Source organism: Palaemon carinicauda, chromosome 17 (assembly GCF_036898095.1).
Source record: "Palaemon carinicauda isolate YSFRI2023 chromosome 17, ASM3689809v2, whole genome shotgun sequence".
Lineage (NCBI taxonomy): Eukaryota > Metazoa > Arthropoda > Malacostraca > Decapoda > Palaemonidae > Palaemon > Palaemon carinicauda.
In genome coordinates, this window is record NC_090741.1 from 39,228,212 (window position 1) to 39,250,711 (window position 22,500).

General features: G+C 37.4%; 1 protein-coding gene across 1 annotated transcript in view; it reads left to right on the forward strand.

The window, feature by feature from the left end:
- The first annotated feature begins 5,281 nt into the window (after positions 1–5,281).
- LOC137656037 (uncharacterized) overlaps positions 5,282–22,500 on the forward strand; it is a 21,115-nt gene continuing 3,896 nt past the window's right edge. Inside the window, exons 1-6 of the mRNA XM_068390213.1 lie at positions 5,282–5,401; positions 15,967–16,060; positions 16,244–16,398; positions 16,743–17,702; positions 18,095–18,584; positions 20,908–21,071. Coding sequence (XP_068246314.1) covers positions 5,360–5,401; positions 15,967–16,060; positions 16,244–16,398; positions 16,743–17,702; positions 18,095–18,584; positions 20,908–21,071 — 1,905 coding nt within the window. The 5' untranslated portion in view covers positions 5,282–5,359. The remainder of the gene's footprint in view (positions 5,402–15,966; positions 16,061–16,243; positions 16,399–16,742; positions 17,703–18,094; positions 18,585–20,907; positions 21,072–22,500) is intronic.

Here is a 22,500-nt window from a genome sequence, read left to right on the forward strand (position 1 = left end):
AAATTCTGGAAAACAAGCAAGGCAGAAAGTTCCCTATAAAAGTATCTAAATTTAAAGAGGAATTCAAAATATGAACAGAAAAAACATAAAAATCAATACAAATATATAAGCATAATCGAAAAAAAAGCAAATCTATTTTTACAAATCTTTACATATTCATATCTTGGTCTACAAACACAGAAGAGACTACTCGTCAAACAAGAAAGGGAAGATACATACACCAGTAAAATTAATAACGATAATCTATCCTTTGAAATTAATCAACCACATTCTTTACCGACTGGCGACTGAGGGCTAACGTTGACAGGCGTCTATTAATCTTTCAACGTTTCTCGGGTCCGCAAACGTTGAATTTGGTAAGACCTCGTCACTCTCTTCGTGACGTGTGACACCTCGTCCCAAAATTAAGATTCATGCTGTGTGGTTCCTCCGACAAAGAGATCTCTGTGTCATTGATGTATTTAAGGCATCGATACTAAATCTGATCGGAAACGATTATAATATTGAATAAGGATTTGCAGGGCCGTGAAAAAGAATTGTATTGATTTACGTTAATCATGATTTATCTCTCTCTCTCTCTCTCTCTCTCTCTCTCTCTCTCTCTCTCTCTCTCTCCTCTCTCTCTCTCTCTCTCTCTCTATATATATATATATATATATATATATATAAATATGTATATATATGTATATATATATATGTATGTATGTATATATGTATGTATGTATGCATATATATATATATATATATATATATATATATAATATATATATATATATGTGTGTATGTATGTATGTATGCATGTATATTACATAAGTGTGTTTGTATGTATGTATATATGTATGTATGTATGCATGTATGTATGTATGTATGCATGTATGTATATATATATATATATATATATATATATATATATATATATGCTTAAGTAAATAAAACATGTTTAGAATAAAACATGGTTACACCTCCCATTTTTTCCCTATCATTAGATACTTGATTCTGACCTCGGTCAGATAAGCTCACTAGGTTTTCACCAAAGCTTACTTTTCCTAAAATGGAGATCCAGTACTCTCCCTTTCTCTTTTCTATAATCCTTATATTCAACAGAAGAAATTTTACACTCTCTCTCTCTCTCTCTCTCTCTCTCTCTCTCTCTCTCTCTCTCTCTCTCTCTCTCTCTCTCTCTCACATACACACACACACACCGAGAAAAAGGGATCCTGATTAAATGTGATAATAATAATAATAATAATAATAATAATAATAATAATTATAAATCCTTCAAAGATATAGCTTTTAAACCTGTTGCCATTGCAACATTCTGCAATTACTCTCGAATGAGGTTGCAACCCTATACCTCTAACGTCCTTGTTGCGTTCTATATCAACCTAATGAATCACATAATTTGAATTCCTTTGATTAGCTACTGGCTTATGATGTAATAAACTTAGCAATGACATCACATATTTTAACGTCTTTGATTGGTCACTGGGTGATGTAATAAATCTAGCAATGACGTCACATATTTCTAACGTCTTTGATTGGCTACTTTACTCTTAGTAAGGGTAGAAGAGACTCTTTGGCTAAGGTAAGCAAGTCTTCTAGGAGAAGGACACTCCAAAATCAAACCATTGTTCTCTAGTCTTGGGTAGTGCCATAGGCTCTGTACCATGGCCTAACACTATCTTGGATTAGAGTTTTCCTGCTTGAGGGTACACTCGGGCACACTATTCTATCTTATTTCTTTTCTTCTGGTTTTTTTAAGTTTTTATAGTTGATAAATGAATTTGTTTTATTATTGGTTTATTTCATTGTTAATTACTTCTCTTGTAGTTTATCTATTTTCTTATGTCGTTTCCTCACTGGGCTATTTTTCGTGTTGGAGCCATTGGGCTTATAGTATCTTGTTTTTCCAACTAGGGTTGTAGCTTAGTGAACAGTAGTAGTAGTAGTAGTAGTAGTAGTAGTGATAATAATAATAATAATAATAATAATAATAATAATAATAATAATAATAATAATAATAATAATAATAATAATAATAATAATAATAATAACGACAGAGTAAGAAATAAAACATAATCACGAATTAGAGTTACGACCTTTTCCTTAACAAACCAAAAATGATAACAAATAGATAGGTAATTAGGCGGATAGATATAGAAAGATAGATATAGAGTGATAGATAAATAGTGTGTAAGTGACCTAAAATAGCTAACAAAATTGAATATCGATATCTGTAAAATATCTACAATTATTATTATTATTATTATTATTATTATTATTATCATTATTATTATTATTATTATTATTATTATTATTATTACATGATAGATTATAATATCACTATTATTATTATTATTATTATTATTATTATTATTATTATTACAAGATGGATTATAATATTATTATCATTATCACTATTATTACAAGATATGCTATAACCCTAGTTGGAAAAGCAAAATGCTATAAGCCCAAGGGCTCCAACAGGGAAAAATAGCCCAGTGAGGAAAGGAAACAAGGAAATAAACAAACCAGAAGAGGAGAATAAACAATCAAAATGAAATCTCTCTCTCTCTCTCTCTCTCTCTCTCTCTCTCTCTCTCTCTCTCTCGTAATAAATTGATTAAAACAAAATCTCTCTCTCTCTCTCTCTCTCTCTCTCTCTCTCTCTCTCTCTCTCTCTCATGTCCACACACATATACTATATATATACATATATGTATGTATACATAATATATATATATATATACATATACCTACAAAACTAAAACATTTGCGTTACCAAAATATAAAGATATTTTCGAAATGTTAATTTTAATTGCACTCTTATCCTCTTTTTAGGACCTATATAGGTAGATCTATTGAAATGCACAAGGGTACATATGCATTATCATTACATCAGAAATATCCTTCTCTATCTCTCATCCTCTTTCTCTCATTCTTGATGTCCAATTTAGATTTTTATACTTTAAAACATGTACACATTCATATATAACCTGAGAAAGAGAGAAAAGACTTTTATCAAGGAAGATTTTTTTAATATTTGTTAAAAGTATCCTGATGGATAAAAACGTGTAAGAGAGAGAGAGAGAGAGAGAGAGAGAGAGAGAGAGAGAGAGAGAGAGAGAGAGAGAGAGATAAGCATTGCACTCATATCTCATATTTGAAACATGTTTAGACGCAGTATCAATTAATGATTTCCCAAATGATTTGCGAAACCATTTGTGAGAAAACACTCGAACCTTTTCCCTTTGCGAAAAAAGGTCTATCAATAAAAGGCAACATACTCTTATAAATAAGATACACCCGTCAATCAGTATCACAGTCTTGACTGACAACTGAAGTCTTAGCTTTCAAGAAATCTTCGTTGGTTGACAACAGCTAGACGAAGAAAATAGCTTAAAAAACCCCCTTTAGCGAATGAAATAAATCGTTGTTGGCAACTCAGCAAGATTGTAAAATACCTAGTTGGCAACTCGTTTCCTATTCAAAGCCTCTGGGAAAATTATGTACGAAAGATTTGAATCGTCCAGTCTTACAGGATCTTTCAGCAGTGAAGGTAAAACATTTCAGATGTGCTGGGGACTTGAAGTTTTATTTTGACAGAAATTTACTTTTGTTTTCATTGTCTTTATCCCAGATTGTCTTCATTTTCTTTCTGATAAGAGGGGACGGACATTCAGTCTCTTAGGACGATAGCAGTCATAGGATTTCGAAGACTCCAACTTATGTCATCTGATAATTCAGACTTTCCTATTTGCTATTTACACAATACGTCTAAAATCAGCCGAAAAAACATTCCCTTATATTCAACTAGGATGTATTAATATTAGCAGCAAATTAGTTAAAAAGATATGAAAAGGAAAAATAATAAAATATTTAAATTTGAATTTGTCCAGGCATGATTAGCCTAAACCTACTTTAAAAGTTTGTTCCATTAAAGATAATTCACAAATTCAACTGTCACTAATTTTGTTTTTCCCAATTTTCTTTAACAATTATAACCAATATCAATATATGAGGCAATTTGGAAGTAATACAGTTTTTAAAGCTGGAAACTAATTATTTATCATTTGAAAAAATCAAGAGCAAATATAATTTTTCAACAGATGTAACAATTAGTTGGAAAATATAGTCATTTATTATTTGACAAAAACAAAAATAAACAAAATTTTTCAACAGATATAACAAATTTTTGGTAAACATAATTATTTATTACCTTACAAAAACTAAAACAAACGAAATTTTCAACAAATGTAACAAATATTTGGAAAATGTAATTTTTAATTATTTTACAAAAACTAAAACAAACAAAACTTTCAACAGATTTGTCTTCCCGAAAAGCTATTGCAAGATGAGATCTCTCGGAAATTATATTTTTCCCCAACCATAATCTAGAACTATAATCCATAACTATAATCTATATAACTATAAACTACATAACTATATAAATATAAACTATAGAACTATAATCTATAATCTATAAACTATAAATTGATCCAAATTCACATCTATTTTCTTTGCAGTTTGTGATTCGTGACCTTACTCCCATGAAGAGATGAACCAAGCAAACTATTTCATTGCTAAATTGTTTGTAGTACTTTTCTGCAGCAATGCGATTGGTAAGTGTCAGTGACTGTTTCTATATTCTTCTTCTGGTCTTTAGAATTATCTGCTAATCTCATATTCTCTTAATCTCAGGACCTTAAGTCTTTTGATAAGTATCGTGTAGAAATCGTTCCATTTCGGTCGTGACTCTCTCTCTCTCTCTCTCTCTCTCTCTCTCTCTCTCTCTCTCTCTCTCTCTCTCTCTCTCTCTCTATATATATATATATATATATATATGGATATAGATATATGCAGTATATACTGTACAGTACATATATATGTATATATATATATATATATATATATATATATATATAAATACACACATACACACATATGTATATATATATATATATATATATATATGTATGTATATATATATGTATATATATATGTATATGTATATATATATATATATATATATATATATATATATATATATATATATATATATATATATGTGTGTGTGTGTGTGTATATATATACTGTGTATAAATTTATATGTTTGTGTGCAGTAAAAGCCCTAGTGGTCAAGTGGCGGAAGGACTAAAGTTCATTTCAAAACTAATGCAGAGAGCTTATGTAAAGTGTGTCAGCATATGTATGTTTGTGTTTCCTCGCACGTATGTATGTATTTGCATGCGCTTACATGAGCAGATGCTAACTTATTAACGCATCCTTTCCCGTTCCAGATTGCGAAAATGTCCCCAAGGTGCTTTTCCAGGCCGACGAGAAGGCCTCAGCGGAATCCATGCTTGATATAGGCATCAATGCCCTACCGGAATTAACGGAGGTAAGGCATTCGGTGCTCAGTTTGGGTTCCAGAGGAGAATAACATTATCTTTTTGTAGGTAATCTGCTTTGCATAATATATATCTACTATTTTTAAGCCGATTGGGACTACGGTCTACCCCAAAAAGTCAAAGCAAAGTTCTTCAAAAAGAAGGCAACCGTTATTATTATTATCATTATTATTATTATTATTATTATTATTATTATTACTCTCTAAGCTACAACCCTAGTTGGAAAAGCAGAATGCTATAAGCCCAGGGGCCCCAACAAGGAAAATAGTTCAGTGAGGAAAGGAAACAAGGAAAAATAAAAGATTTTAAGAACAGCAACAGTAACAGTTAAGGATGCCAGATTTTTGGAGTCTTTGTATAACGACGGACGGAACCTCCTGCCTCAAAGGACACATAACTTAAATTTTCCTAACCTAACCTAACCTACCTCCTTAGACTATCGTATTCTTAGCGACAGGGTTGAAAATAAGGGAGTTATTGGGCATGACTGTCATCGTACATGCACCCAGGATTTTCTAAGGAAAAGGGATATATAATATAACTTATTTACTGGAAGTACCGTTCTTTTTCATCCAGCGAGAATATCAATGTCAACCATTTTCTTCCTGTTGTTGTCATTGTTCATACGGAACAACAATAAAAGATAACTAATTTGCAAAGCAATCTTCTATAGAATGAAATACCTATTCTTATGATGAAAATAGAATTATTGTAGATGAAAGTGGCCTTATGCCAGCTTGTGCTGTTACTCTAGAAGCAGTCGTAAAAAAGACCATAAGAATTAATGGAATTTATCTCTCTCTCTCTCTCTCTCTCTCTCTCTCTCTCTCTCTCTCTCTCTCTCTGTATTATATTAAACTTCTGTTTTATTTCCTAATTGATATCCTGCGTGAGATTGGTCCATATCGTTTCCAATAAACACTTATTTTCGGCATATTTTTAACTTAGCTTAATTTAGTTGAGTTTGCATATCAGACAGACAGACAAAGAAACATAGATCAGTATAGGTCTAGCTTAGCTTTAATTAAACTAGATAACGAAGAAACATCAACATCTATGTAGAGAGAGAGAGAGAGAGAGAGAGAGAGAGAGAGAGAGAGAGAGAGTTGATAAAGATTGCATTCTTTCATGAAATCCTTCCACAATATAATTGATATTAGGTTTCCCAATCAGTTCAATCATTCACTTATTCAATCACTTTTTGCTTTTCATCTATCTCGTTATATTATTATTATTATTATTATTATTATTATTATTATTATTATTATTATACGCTAATTCAGTTTTTTTTTCTGGTAATTAAAGAGAACACTTCAATAGACTACATTGAGCCTTATTATTTAGATAGAATGTAATGAAAGCAAACAACCTAATCATGAGGGCTAGAGAACACTCACAGCATAGAAAAAAAACTCAAAGTTTTTAAGACTCATTTGGTTAATTGGCGAGAATTTCGTACCTTAGCCTGTCAAGTCCCACCCCCATCTCTCTCTCTCTCTCTCTCTCTCTCTCTCTCTCTCTCTCTCTCTCTCTAAAATACATGTATAGAAACGTACACGAACACACATTAACACACACATATATATATATGTATATTATATATATATATATATATATATAACGGATTTTGAGCGAAGCGAAAAATCTATTTTTGGGTGAGATGGCCATGTCGTCCTGATGGAAGTTCCTATAGGGTAGCTTCCTAGGGTATATTACAACTACGGCGATATTCCCAGAGAATTTACCTTAAGGTACCAGAATTCTAACTCCTGGAGCGAGTATCCCTCGTGAAAGGGATATCGCGACATATCAGAGGACGTATTCTAGACACGTCACATGGCAATCTACGACCTGAACAGAGATTCGTCTCGTAGGAGGGAGATTGACGAGATACGAATTCGGGAAAGAAAAAGGGGAGCCGCTCCCAAGGCTTCCCTATCCCCCGATTCGTATGCGTGCCTGGCGCCAATCCTGGCGCCATCTGTATTCCTTGTAGCGTACACGAGGTGCTACAGATACTGTATGTAGGGAGGGGTCCTACAGCCCTTTCTTAGAAAGGCAAGGGCGGGTCCATCAGGACGACATGGCCATCTCACCCAAAAATAGATTTTTCGCTTCGCTCAAAATCCGTTTTTTGGGCTCAAGCCATGTCGTCCTGATGGAAGTGTACCAGAGCATTACTGTATCTGTGGATTCTCAGATCGTGCCGTACTCCCCGGAGGTAATTTTTTCCCGGTCGACTAGACCTAGAGACCTAAGATGTTACCGTTATACATCTTTTCAACTAACTATAAACTATGTTAGAGCTTCCTGCCCCCTACAGGGAAGAGTCCTACTAGACTCTGGAAAAGTCTCGAAGAGTACATATATCTATGTACGAATACCAGGCAAGCTAATATAGTGGTCTCGCCCTATATTAAGTAAAGCATAGTTTGTAAAGGACCACTGCGTCAATATGAAATATCGACCAGTTTTCCGCACAATACTTGTATTGGACAAAGGTTTTATATCCGCATAGGAGGAAAACCAATGCAACATAGCTTGCATAAAGGAACAATTCTATTAGAATTATCCCAGATAAGGTACATAGAATGAATGCTCAATTATACCAGTAAATTGACACAGGTGAAGGAGACGCAAGGTTCTCAAGAACCAGATTATTGACAGGCAATAAATAGACAGGTTAACCACAATTATATATATATATATATATATATATATATAAGAAGAGGATAACCCAAAACTTTAAGCATAAGTATGATAGTAAACAGGGCTTGTTTGTCTGAAAGAAAAACATTAGATGCCACTTTTAAGATACCGAGGTATCAAAGTCATAAAAGCCTGTATTACAAATCAATGACATTAGCGTTAGAAACGCTCGGCACACATGTCTGCACTTATGCTAGGTTCACCTTCGGAAATGGAACAGTCTGGATGGGCAACACAGTGCCCTCACTTAGTTTGTAGTACAGTATGTAACTACACACTCACCCTGGAATTAATCGTCCCAATTAAGACCACTGTTCCTCGCAGAGTTAAACAGTAGGGTTAACACCGCGACCCACTGCTACCACAGATCTCTTTTAGTTCCTCTACTTGCTTCGCATAGTGGCGAAAGAACACTCTGGAAGACTTCCAGCCAGTGTATGAATGGAGATGTTCAAAATCCATGCAATTAAAGAAATTTAAGAATGAGGCAACTTTCCTCGGATCGTGACCTGCGGGTGTATTGTCAGGATCCGCTCTGCGAATAAAATATGTGATTTTCGCTCTGAGTTGATTCAGAGATAAATTTGAGCCTGATGTTTCTCCCCTGAATAGTTGACCACCCTTGAAGTCTGAAGTTCTATGAAGATAGACCTTTAGGCATTCTACTGGACATAGAGATGCATCTTCTTTCAGAGGGCAGATTCTCCAGGGACCCCACCTGTTGGTGGCTAACTCATTCTTGGCGAGAAACGTAGGATCCGGAAACAGGTTCAGTTCTTCCCCATCCAGGAACTGAACACGACCTGCCTCTCTCGAGAGGCTACAATCTTACTAACCCTGGCCCCGGACGCGAGTGCAAATTAGGAAAATAACTTTTTGTGTCAAATCCTTTAACGCACATTCTTCATTGCTCAACAGAGAAGCGAAATGAAGAACTTGTCTAAAGACCATGAAATGGGCTTTGGAGGTGCTGAAGGTCTGAGCCTAGCACAGGCTTTCGGGACTTTATTAAAGATCTCGTTACCTAGGTCGACCTGGAAGGCATATAGAATGGGTCTTGTCAAAGCAGACTTACACGCTGAAATCGTGTTCGCTGCCAACCCTTGACCATGGAGGTGGGGAAAAAAGATAAGCAGAAGTCTGTCAAGATCTCCTGCGGAATCTTCGCCTTGACAAGAGGCCACCCATTTTCTCCAAGATGACTCATATTGCCTTCTAGTAGATTTGCATTTATATTCCTCAATGAAGTCTATACTGGCTTTCGAAATCCCGAAACGCTTTCTCACCGCTAGGGAGAGAAAATCATGAACTGCAGGGTCCGGGTTTTCTGTAATGAAGCGCAGACAGTTGACTTCTGGACTCGCTGGGTCAGAACTGGATCTGGTAGTGGTACAAACTTCAGCTACAGTTCCAATGCCAGGAGGAACCACACGCTGTTCGGCCACTTGTGGGCCACTATTGCCGCTACCCTTTGAAGGATCTCAGTTTGTTGAGGACCCTCAACAGAAGGTTGTGAGGAGGGAACAGATAAATCTTGGACCATCTGTTCCAGTCGAGGGACATCGCGTCCACTGCTTCCGCTAAGGGGTCCTCGTACGGGGCACGTACAGGGGCAACTTCTTGTTGTCTTTCGTCGCAAAGAGGTCTATCTGCAGTTCTGGGACTGATTCAGAATGAAGGAGAATGATCCTGCGTCTAAGGACCATTCTGACTCTATCGGTGTGAACCTGGATAGAGCGTCCGCTGTCACATTGCGGACTCCTTGAAGGTGAACTGCCGACAGGTACCACTTCTTCTTTTCCGCCAATCGGAAGACGGCCAACATCACCTGGTTGAGAGGTGGTGACCTCGATCCTTGTCGATTCAAGTATCTTACAACTAGCTCGCTGTCTATTACCACTTTATGTGGAACGAATGACGCGGGGAGACTTTCTTTAAGGTAAGGAGCACTGCCCTAGCTTCTAGAAAGTTTTATGAGAAAGGTCTTGAATAGCCTGGACCAAGTCCCCTGGACTTTTTTCCGATGAGAGTGACCTCCCCATCCCTCCTTTGAGGCGTCTGAGTGAATCGTCACCGACGGGGGAGGTGGCTGAAGAAGAACCTGACTTCTTTAGATGTCTGGCTTGGGACCAAGGCCTGAGAAGAGTACTTAGCCGAAGCGGCTGGTCTTCTCAGATCTCTTCACGCGTTTGATGCATAACTTCTCCAAACTCCGATTGCATCCTTTAGCTGTGCTCTTAGCACTGGGTCTGTCACCGAAGCAAACTGGAGAGAGCGCAGTACTCTCTCCTGCTCGTGTCTTGATATCCTTTCGGAATCTTGAAGTCTCTTGACAGAACCCGCTATCTCCTTCCTTTTCTTCGCTGGGGTGGAGAAACGGTGTGACAAAAGGTCCCAGTGGATCTTAGCCACTGGAACTTTTGAGATGGAGAAAGTCGAGACTTTTTCTGTTGATCTTGAAGCCTAGGTACTCTAGGAACTGGATCACTGACTGGATGCTTGCAAGCATTCTGTCTCGGATGCTGCCCACACCAACCAGTCGTCCAGGTAGGCTACTACCTGAATTCCCTTTAGGCGAAATTGTTTGAGAGCTACGCTCGCAAGCTTCGTAAAAATCCTTGGGGCTATGTTTAGCCCGAATGGCATGGCTCCGAAGGCGTATAGTCTTCGCTGTAGCCTGAACCCTAGGTAGGGGGAGAGTCGATGGCTAATTGGAATGTGCCAGTAGGCATCTGACAAGTCTATAGAGACGGAATATGCCCTCTTGGGCAGTAAGGTCCTTATGTGTTGCAGTGTTAGCATTTTGAATTTGCAATTCACTATGAACTTGTTAAGTGGCGACAAGTCCAGAATGACTCTGAGCTTTTCCGAGTCTTTCTTGGGAACACAAAACAGCCTCCCTTAGAAATTGATGGGCTTCACCCTTTTTCTCCAACCGTTCTTGAACGTACTCCTCCATAACGGGGGTGGAGTGTTGGAAAAACCGAAGGTACGGGGGTGGAGTGCTGTACCAGCTCCCGCCCAATCCATTCTTGAGTAGGCTGTGGGCCCAGGGATCGAAGGTCCACCGATCCCGAAATTTCAGAAGTCTCCCTCCTACCGGTATCACCTCACTTGGACTGCCGTCCTGAGGTCTTGCCTTCCTGACCACGACCACCCCTGAATCCCCTTCCCCTTGAGGGGCGTCTAGACGAGCCTCTGGCTGCTCCTCTAGGCTTTGCTCGGAAGGAAGTAGACTGCCCTTCGAACGCTGGGGTGAATGCCGTGGACTGTGTCGACACGGCCTGGGGTACCCACTGAAAGGTGGTCGGGGTTTGTGCCACGATCTGGGGCACTGGGGCAATGGCAATTGCAGTTGCTGTTGCTGTCTAAGAGGCTTGGCTGGCCGAGACGGTAGCCTAGTCCTCATAGTCTTCCTCTTTGGTTGAGGACCCTCATCCGGGGAAGACTTTCTTTTGATAGCCAGGTCCCACTTCTGGAGAAGGTTTCTATTCTCCAAGGTGGCTTTATCAAAAACTTCTTTGACCAAGTCGGTAGGGAAAAAGGTCTTTTCCCCAAATGTTGGAGGAGATTAGTTTCTTTAGCTCGTGCCTCACTGTAGCCGAGGTAAACACGAACTCCCTACAAGCTCTCCTTGCCTTGACGAAGCCATAAAGGTCCTTCGTCACTGTGGCCAGATGAGGCTTGGCCACTACCATGAACATTTCATGGACCTTGGGGTCACTTGCCATCGTCTCGAGAGTAGTCTGAAGAGACATTGAGGCAGTCAGTCTTTCTTTTGTATCGAACTCACTTCGCAAAAGAAAGTCAGACAGCTTAGGGAGGTCCTTGCCGAACTGACGTCCGGCAATATCAGCCTCCAATTTTCCCACTTAGAACGTAAGATGGACGTCCTTCCAATCTTTGTGGTCCATAGGCAGGGCCAGCGACAAGGGTTTACACTCCTCTAGGGAGGGGCAAGACTTGCCGGCCTCGATTGCTTTTAGTACAGCCAGAAACCCTTTCTGTAAAAGGGGGAAGGCTCTAGTAGGCGAGGACACAAAGGAAGGGAGCTTCCTATTCAATGCAGCTACCTTTGAGTTAGAGAAGCCCCTCTCTTTCATCGAAGATGAAAGTAGAGCTTGAGCCTTAGCATGGTCATCACTATGACCTCCTTCGGCTCTGCCTCCTCCTTTGAAGCTGGTTCCTTCCTCAGCCGGACATAACAGTCCGGATATGGTGCCTTGCTGGGCCAGAATTCCACCCTCCAGGGGAACTGAGCCCAGCATATCCGAGATGACGATCTTTCCAGTCGTCATCGACATGTGCTCAGCATACCTCCATGGGTTAGCATCCGAGCACAAAGGAAGGTCTTTCACATTGAGCTTTTCTGGGGCCCATGTGATTCTGCAAGGCACTGCATTCGCAGTTCCATTGCAGCCGCCTTCTCCTGATTCTCCTTCTGCATTTGTTGGATCATTCCAACAATAGAAGAGAGGGCCTGTCCCAGCTCTACTGGGAGACCGGCCGATGTAGAGGGGCTTGAACTTCATCCTGGGCTTCTGCAAGGAGGTCTTCCTCCTGACACCCGTCCACATCAGATATCCTGTCATTTAGCTGGATGTCTTGCATCGCGACCGCGACTTCAGCATCCACCTGGATCTGAACTTAGGGGATCTCCTCTTGAGGCTGGGGAATCACTGCATCAGCTGATGCCTTAGGGAAAAGATACGCCCTCATCTTCTCACTTGGAAGATAAGGGCCAGAAGTGTACTTTTGGAAGCCCCTTACCCAGGTACGAAGCTTCTTCCTAGCTATTTAAATGTCTCATTAATCAGGTTAGTGCACACAGTACATACCTGAGGGTCCCAATACCGGAGATCATCCTTGGAGACAGCGTATGCTGCGTGTCTCCTACAAAACTCATGTCCGCAGAGGTTCTTGCTGCTGACATTGCAGAAAGCACTTCCCCACTTCGGAGTGTCCTTCTGTAAAGAGAAGAAATTTCCATGAGTATCAAGTGAACTATGTATCACTGGATATGCATAGTATAGCATAACAATTCAGAAATTAAAGACACACACTTGTGTTTCCCTCACAACCCATTGCTGCAGCCTTCCAGATAATAAAATCAAAATGGTTTATCTCTACTAGAGTAACCAATGCAAAGTTTCCAGAGGAAACAGGTGGAGCTCACACCTAGGCAATGATTTTAAAATCCGGGATAATAGACAGGGAAGAACTCTGCTTCTTGTCTGAAGGCAACAGCAAAGGGCCGTGCAAGAAAACACAATAGTGTTAGAAGATACAGTGCTGTACCTAAACTTTTACTATAGTTTTCTTCTTACTGTATATGCTATACAGAAGAATACTAGTACAGTATAGGAGGATGTGTGCCGGCCTGCCTTTGCCGGCCGGCACACACCACAATTAGCTTTAAAGTATACTACTTAAGAGCTATAGGGCGGCAGCCCTCTGGTTCAAATGCCTGTGCCGGCGGCAGCAGCTGCCGGCCAGCAACAGCCAGTGTTGGCCGGCAATGATTGCCGGCCAGCAACTACACAAGGTAGTACCCAGCTGCCGGCCACACTCTTGGTGGCCGGCAGACAAGGACTGACATAAGCCGGCCGGCAAAGGTACAAGACCGATGCCAGCCGGCAGCAAAAGAACCAGAAGACTACACCTGCCCGGCTGCCGGCCTCATAGGCCGGCAGCCGGCCTCATAGGCCGGCAGCCGGGACAGGTACAGCACTAGAAGAAAATAGAATGGATGCCGGGATAAGAGTGTACACAACCCCCCAAGCCCGGCAACCGAAAGAGTGCATATAAGGAAGGGGAGAAACTTAATTCAGGCTTCCTTGACCAATGCCGTCCGGCTCTGCCGGCAGGCATGGATGAGGGACCAAGAGAGGTCCGGGCAGCACTCGAAAACATAAGACCCTTGCCGTCCAGCATCTCTGCCGGCCGGCAATGGGCTTAGTCAATTCCATATCCCAACCTATACTAGGTCCAGAAGTAGAATGACATACAGTACAGTAATACCCCTGCCGGCCAGCTCTGCCGGCCGGCAAGGTACAGTACAGTAATGGCTAGGCCATTACGGAGATAGAGGGGGAAGGGACAAGAGGGTCCTGCCAACCTTGCTTTAGTGACAGATCACCCGCAGCCAAGAACTTTGTCTTAGCCTAAGGGAGATCTAAGGGAAAGGGCCAGCGCAGTAGTATAATACCTGCCAGCTTCCAGAGCACCAAAGCAAGGAAGGCGTTGCTACTCCCAAGGGAAGATTTATCCTCCCCGAGAACAGCAACAGGACTTAGTCTGGTCGATCACACAAGAAGGAATCATAACTACAGAAACCTTCGATAGTGACCTAAGGGAGCTAAGCTCCCTTTGTAAGTGTTAGGTCAGCGAGGGAGACTCTGCCCCAAGCCAAACAACACGGACTCAGACTAAAAACTCTGTTGTTCTGTCCCTCTTTGAACCAGACTCTGCTGGAACAGGAAGGTACAGTAACACCCTAGTATAGTTTTATCGAAAATAAATTCGGAAAAAACCACTTAGGGATAAGCCCAAGGCTTAAACAGAGGGAAAGGGATTGCATACCTTCTCCGAAGAAAAGAAAGCAACCGGGGAGTATAATAAAGTATACTAAGGCTCCATAAGCAATTAGCCTAGGCACCAAGAGAATCGATTACCTAATTCACCGAAACTCTCACGTATACAATCTTGGAAATATTCCACACAGTCTAAAATGTATAAAATATAGCCTAAAGCTTCAATAAAATTTTAATTACACTCGGAAAAACCAAAATCATGCATTAAGTACTAGGACCAAACGACTAGGCTACATGGCCTAGCGTAGGCCAGAATGGCGAATACTTCGCCAAATAATACTAAGCACGAAAGGAAATCCTATGTAAAGCTAAATAGCTAAAATTTATTAAGCAAAACAACCAGGAATGTCACTCTGACTAACTAATTTATACCTAGCGAGTGACAGTGTCCAGGACACCTCTGGTAGGCTACGGCTCTTGTATCAAAGATTAATCCTATTAATCACTCAAAATTTTACCAAGAGCCTACATTTATACATAACAGACACTATACTCAACTTATCCGAGGCCAACGAAGACGAAGAAGCCATGAAAAGCTGAATAAATCCAAGATTTGCGAGAAAAACAGGAAAAAACACCGAGTTGTTAAGCTACGCAAAAAGGAATACAGATGGCGCCAGGATTGGCGCCAGGCACGCATACGAATCGGGGGATAGGGAAGCCTTGGGAGCGGCTCCCCTTTTTCTTTCCCGAATTCGTATCTCGTCAATCTCCCTCCTACGAGACGAATCTCTGTTCAGGTCGTAGATTGCCATGTGACGTGTCTAGAATACGTCCTCTGATATGTCGCGATATCCCTTTCACGAGGGATACTCGCTCCAGGAGTTAGAATTCTGGTACCTTAAGGTAAATTCTCTGGGAATATCGCCGTAGTTGTAATATACCCTAGGAAGCTACCCTATAGGAACTTCCATCAGGACGACATGGCTTGAGCCCAAAAATATATATATACTGTATATATATGTACATATACATATATGTGTATATATATGCATATATGTACATATATTTTTATAAACATATATATATATATATATATATATATATATATATATATATACAGTATATATATATATAAATAGATATGTGCATATATAAGTATATATATAAATATATAGATATATATAAATTTATATGTATATATATATATATATAAACAGAGAGAGAGAGAGAGAGAGAGAGAGAGAGAGAGAGAGAGATGGAATATTCCTTCACATAATCGTAATAACCAATAAAAAACTTCTCTTTTGCAGCTAACCGTTTGTTTCCACTTGTTCATGCTACATTCCGCACCTTATAACCCCATCGTCAGTTATTTTTCCGAATACGACAATGAAATAGTAATTGGTAAGTAATTCTATGGCAATAATCGTGCCATATCTAATTATGTTTTATCAATACTTGAAGAATATTTATTCGCTACAAAGTAACTATCATAGACAAATTACTGTTTGACGTGCAAAGGTTCTGTCATGACACTGCCATTTATAAATATGTCTATACAGTAAACCCCCACTAATCGGTTACCAGGACTCAAGTGGAACGGCCAGTTCATAGAATTTGAGTGTTGTCAGGCTCGAGTCAAGTTCATCATAAACGTCCCTGTCCGAATACGGTCGTGGCATCACGTCTGCTTTTCTGTCAACCTTAGAAATCGCCGCTATTACTTGGCTTATGATGACATAGTGAGTAATGCTTTAGTTGTTCAATTCTGGTAATCATATCTTCATACACAGATGTACATAACCAGTCAATAATTAGAGATGTGCCCAATCATTATTCTCTCCTTTTAATCTCATATTTCCTTACTCTTTATACAATATCTTTGAAATGAGTATTTGGAGTCCAGCTTTTAATTTTCTTCTATGATAGATTTCTAAAGAAATTAAAGGCCTTAATTTACATCATAGACACTATAATAGAAAAGGAACTGTTTTACTCTCAACAAGCCCACCTCTTAGTGTGATTGACAACCTATTACAGCATGAAGCAAATCACTGACAAAAATTAATTCATTACCTTATCTTAGTTTCTAGAAAGGCAATTGCCTGACACTGGCACAGGACCACTTCGGATCCTTGGAGGTGGGCGATTGGTTATAGCCCAAGAACTAGATGCCTTTGAAGGTGGCCTCAACGTACGACAGTCTATCCATGGGGACATAGCCGATTTACAGATATTTTCCAAAGCTTTAGGGCCTTCTTATCTGAAGATGTATGTTAACTGTGAGCTCCCAGTTGCTGATGTAAAGCCATTACTCTCCTTCCAAAATATAACCAGTTTTGTGGTGCGTGGGTCTACCGAAATATCTGAAATACCCATAGAAGAAATATGCAAAGAGGAAAAGGAGACTCTGGTTATGTTACCAGAGAAGAGAATTTTCAGAACTGCAAGAGACGCTTGCTCGAGAATGAAGAGTGTCTTGGCTATTCCAGACACAGATGTAGAGAACACAGAAATGTATGATGCTGTCATTAGGTTCGATAAACAATGTGTTGATGCCTATGGGTCGCTATATTGGGTTGGCGGATATGGGGAACTTGATACAGGAAAATGGTATCGTTTCTCTGATAACACAGAGATCACTTATACCAATTTCGCTCCTGGGTATGAAAATGTACAAGATGATAAGAAGTGTTTAACAGTTGGCGGAGAAGTCTTCCCATATGTATGGTTTGCCACCAACTGTGAGTACCTAACGTGTCCACTGTGCAATTTCACAGATACTGCCTCCTTCACTGTTAGGGGACTTTGCAAAGATACACTCCTCGACAGACATATGACTATCTATGGTTACAAGCACCAAAGACCTTACTTCGATGGTTTGTTTTACACCAGCATCTACTGGAACAATGCTTCTATGAGCTGGATGCTTAACAGTCGGATTGATGAGGAACTTCACGGGGAAATGAAGATATCCATGGAAGATGAATATCCAGTCGGGGTCAAGACATGGAATATTACTGGAGACAAATGCAAAGAGAACCCAGTGAGTATTATCTGACTAAAAAGGTAATTTAGTTGCTATGCAATACAAGTCAATAGAAAAATAAATTTCTTGTAACATGACTGCAATAGGAAAAGAAAAATTATTTAGTTGTGACACAAGTATAAAATTTGGAAGGTAGGCAAGTTAATCATATTCTGATTAATATTAATTAACAATGTAATTTGATTGGAACTTGTAAATTTAAGAAATTACAGGCATAGATGATCAATTTAAAAACCTAGTTTTTATAAAATTTGCAACTTCCAAGACCTCAATTGGCCAATCGTTGCATTTAATTTGGCGTTGCATGTCCTCTGCGTTCACCTGAGTAGACCTACACAAAAAATATTTATTTCTTAAGAGTATTCTTAAAACCTATTCCAATATTGCAGGTGGAAGTGTTAATAACAGCATGTAACTCCACCGAATACACCTGTAATGATGGCATGTGCATCACGAAACCCCAGAGATGTGACATGACCATAGATTGTCCTGACAAGAGCGACGAGTTGGACTGCAATATTATCCTGATTCCTGTGGGCTACTCTACGCAGCTACCACCGCCCAAGACTGGGGACGAACCTCTCGACATAAGAATCTTCATAGGGGTAACATCCGTAAGGGAAATTAATATCTTGGGCTTCAAAGTGGCTCTCGACGTCATACTGGAGCTACGCTGGATTGATCGGAGGCTGAGAATGAAGAATCTGCGTACGAATACCGAGGCTAACAAAGTGCAGGATCCTGAAAACGTTTGGCAGCCCACTTTGCAAATTGGCGATGGCTCTAGAAGTTTGGCCGATCTGAACCCGAGGTCAAAAACGTTGATGGTCGAGAAGAGGAGCGATGCTATTCCAGATGATGAGACAAGAGTTCACGAAGGTGAGATTCTGTTGCAATGCCAGAAAACTCAAATGAGCTGAAGGTTTGCAACAATAATTGCACATTCTCGTTTTTGTTCTCTTGGTAAATTTTCATCCAATTTTAATTCTACTAAATTTTCATTGTATCTTGTTAGGTATTTCAGATCTAACATGAAATTATAAAATGGCAACATCTAAAATGGACGAGAAAAAAAAAAAGCTGAAGTAAAAGAAAAAAAACTAATAATTTTCTATTTCTCTGATACCAGACAACCCCAAATCACTCAATCAATCAGCTGTGTAAATCAATTCAAGTGATTATCCTAAATATATTTACTTTAATGGCATGATAGTTATTTTTCGTGACTTATGTAAAGCCTATTCTTATCAAGTAATGTCCCTTATCAATTGGATTTAGCCTTTGAAAATCAATACCAACACAAAGGAGTGTAATACGATCATTAATTTTGCAAAATTTCCTTGTTTGTTTTCTCTAGACGAGTTTAACCGGCAATTTTTTATGGATATGCACCCGAATTTTGTGATGGCGATTTGATTATTGGATTAGTCATAAGGATTTTTGAAAATTGTCTATTCTCCGAATACTTTGAAGGAGAGAGTAATTAAATTCCCTACTTTGTTTTTACTATACTTTTTTTAAGTTTGGCAATTACGTTGATTATACAATAGATATTCTGAATCATTACCAAATTTTACCATTTTATAAATCTTTATATGTAATCATATATGGTAAAATGTGAAATTATCTATACCGCAGGATTAGATATGTAAGCCTATTTAAGATTTTCAGGTAAAAAAATCTATTAAGATATTCTCATTCCTTGTAATGTCAAGTTTCTTATCAACTTTAAGTTCAATTCTTCAATGTATATCATTATTTCTTTTCATTTACTCATTAGAATCTTTTAATTAATTTATTTCTTATTTGAATATTTATCTAAATGAGATAAAGTTATTCAGAAGTATTATTATTTCTTTTCATTTACTTAGAATCTTTTTATTAATTAATTTTCTATTTGAATATTTATCTAAATGAGATAAAGTTATTCAGAAGTATCCTTTCCTAGTAAATATTTATCTAAGTTATTTGAAGTATTATCACTTCAATATGATTATATAAAATACTTTTCCTTGTGGAATATTTTTTTTCTTTAGTATTCTTAAAACTACTTTTGTTAGGTAAAGTTTACTTATTATATTTTGTGAACAAGTAAACTTCTTGATAATATATTTGTTTCCTTGTGTATCTAAAAACTTCGTTAATTTACCTTTTATTTATAATTTTCTTTTCTTTATATTCGATTATTCTTATATAGTCAATCTTATTAGCATATGCGTGTTCAACTAGCTAGTGGCATTTAAGCTTGTTTCATATGAGAAATTGAATAATAATAATAATAATAATGATAATAATAATAATAATAATAATAATAATAATAATAATAATAATAATAATAATCTAACATGTGAAGATGTTAGACAATACTACTACTACTACTACTACTACTACTACTACTACTACTAATACTAATAATAATAATAATAATAATAATCTAACATGTGAAGATGTGGTTAGACAATAATAATAATAATAATAATAATAATAATAATAATAATGATAAAATAATAATAATAATAATGATAATAATAATAATAAAAATAACAATAATAATAATAATAATAATAATAATAACAATAATAATAATAATAATAATAATAATAATCTAACATATGAAGATGTCCAAATGTACAACAATAATAAAAATGCAAATTATCCAAGCTGCAATACGCTACTCTTCCATCATCATTCACTTTCAAAATTACTCATCTGACTCACAGGTGAAATAAAAATCTGTATTCCTCAAACGTAATCATCATTATTATTATTATTATTATCATTATTATTATTATTATTATTATTATTATTATAATAATAATAATAATAATAATAATAATAATAATAATAATAATAATAACACTTATTATTATTATTATTATTATTATCATTAGCCAAGCTATAACCCTAGTTGGAAAATCAGGATGATAAGCCCAAGGGCTCCAACAAGGAAAAAATAGCCCAGAGAGGAAAGGAAATAAGCAAATAAATAAACTATATGAAAATAAATAAAAAAAATGAAAATAAAATATTTTAAGAACAATCACAACATTAAAACAATGAAATATTTCAAGATCAGTGACAACTTTGAAACAGATCTTTCATATATAAACTATAAAGAGACTTATGTCAGTATGTTCAACATAAAAACATTTGCTATAAGTTTGAGCTTTCTTCAGCAATAAAATCTCTCTTCAAATTTCAGACGAAATTTACCTCGGCTCTGATAACACGATGTACTTGTACGAGGTCCACACCATCGGCTTCACGTGTCAGTTCCAGCTTCAGCGGTACCCCTTCGACAAACAGCTGTGTTCTCTGACCTTCAGGTTGATAGATGTGTCGTCAGACTTCGTGGTATTGACACAGGTGAGGTTATTCCAAATAGTGTTGTGTCAGTATGATAATTACTTCCTGGCTATCTTGAATCACTCATTTCCGAGTGTCGATAAGAGGAAAAGAGGACAGGAATATCCGTATTATTTGGACGGATTTTACACCTTTTGTCAGTAGTGATTTTCGTGTGTGGTTTAATTCATTACAGTTTTATAAAAAAGAAAAAGACATTGTCTTCTTTTCATCTGGTTAATCATATAAAAGTTGAATTTTGCTTTATCCTTTGATTTTTTCTTTATTAGAAAATGGATTTTTGCGATTTAATTTTGTAAAACCTTTTTCAGTGCATTTTCTAATAAAAAACATTTATATATATATATATATATATATATATATATATATATATATATATATATATATTCTTTAATCACGCAAATGCTCAATGACGTAATCCTGGCAGGCGAAGATCGTATAAATTCTCTCCTCCAACTTCCCACCATTGTGACTACCACTTTCAAAACAACCAAATCAGTCATAGAGTTATTGGTTCCTTTGACTGGCCAGGCAGTACTACTCAGGATTCCTCTCTCGTTATGGCTCATTTTTCCTTTGCTTACACATACAACAATAGACTGGCCTATTCTTTACACATTTTTCTTCCTTCATACGCCTGACAACACTTAAGATAACCAAAACATTCTTCTTTACTCAAGGAATTAACTATTGCACTGTGATTGTTCAATGGCTACTTACCATTTGGTAAGGGTAGAAGAGACTCTTCATCAATGGTAAGCAGCTCTTCCAGGAAAAGGACACTCATAAATCAAACCATTGCTCTTTAGTCTTGGTTAGTGCCATAACCTCTGTACCATGATCTTCCACTATCTTGGTTTAGAGTTCTCTTGCTTGAGGGTACACGCAGGCACACTATTCTATCTGTTTCCTGATTCCCTCTCCTCGCTGGGTTATTTTCCCTATTGGAGCCTTTGGGCTTATAGCATCCTGGTTTTCAAACTAGCGTTGTAAATTAATAATAATAATAATAGTGATAACAATAATAATAATAATAATAATAATAATAATAATAATAATGATAATAGTATTAATAATAATAATAATAATAATAATAATAATAATAATAATACAAATAATAATGATAATAATAATAATAACAATAATAATGATAATAGTATTAATAATAATAATAATAATAATAATAATAATAATAATGATAATAATGATGATGATAATAATAACAGTAGTAGTAGTAATGATACTACTACTACTACTACTACTACTACTACTACTACTACTACTACTAATAATAATAATAATAATAATAATAATAATACTAATAATAATAATAGTAGAGGCAACGTGATAAACACACCGTATTTATTTCAAGGGTAACTATTGAAAGTAAAATCTCTTGAAATTCTCAAACCTGACTAGATTCTTCTTC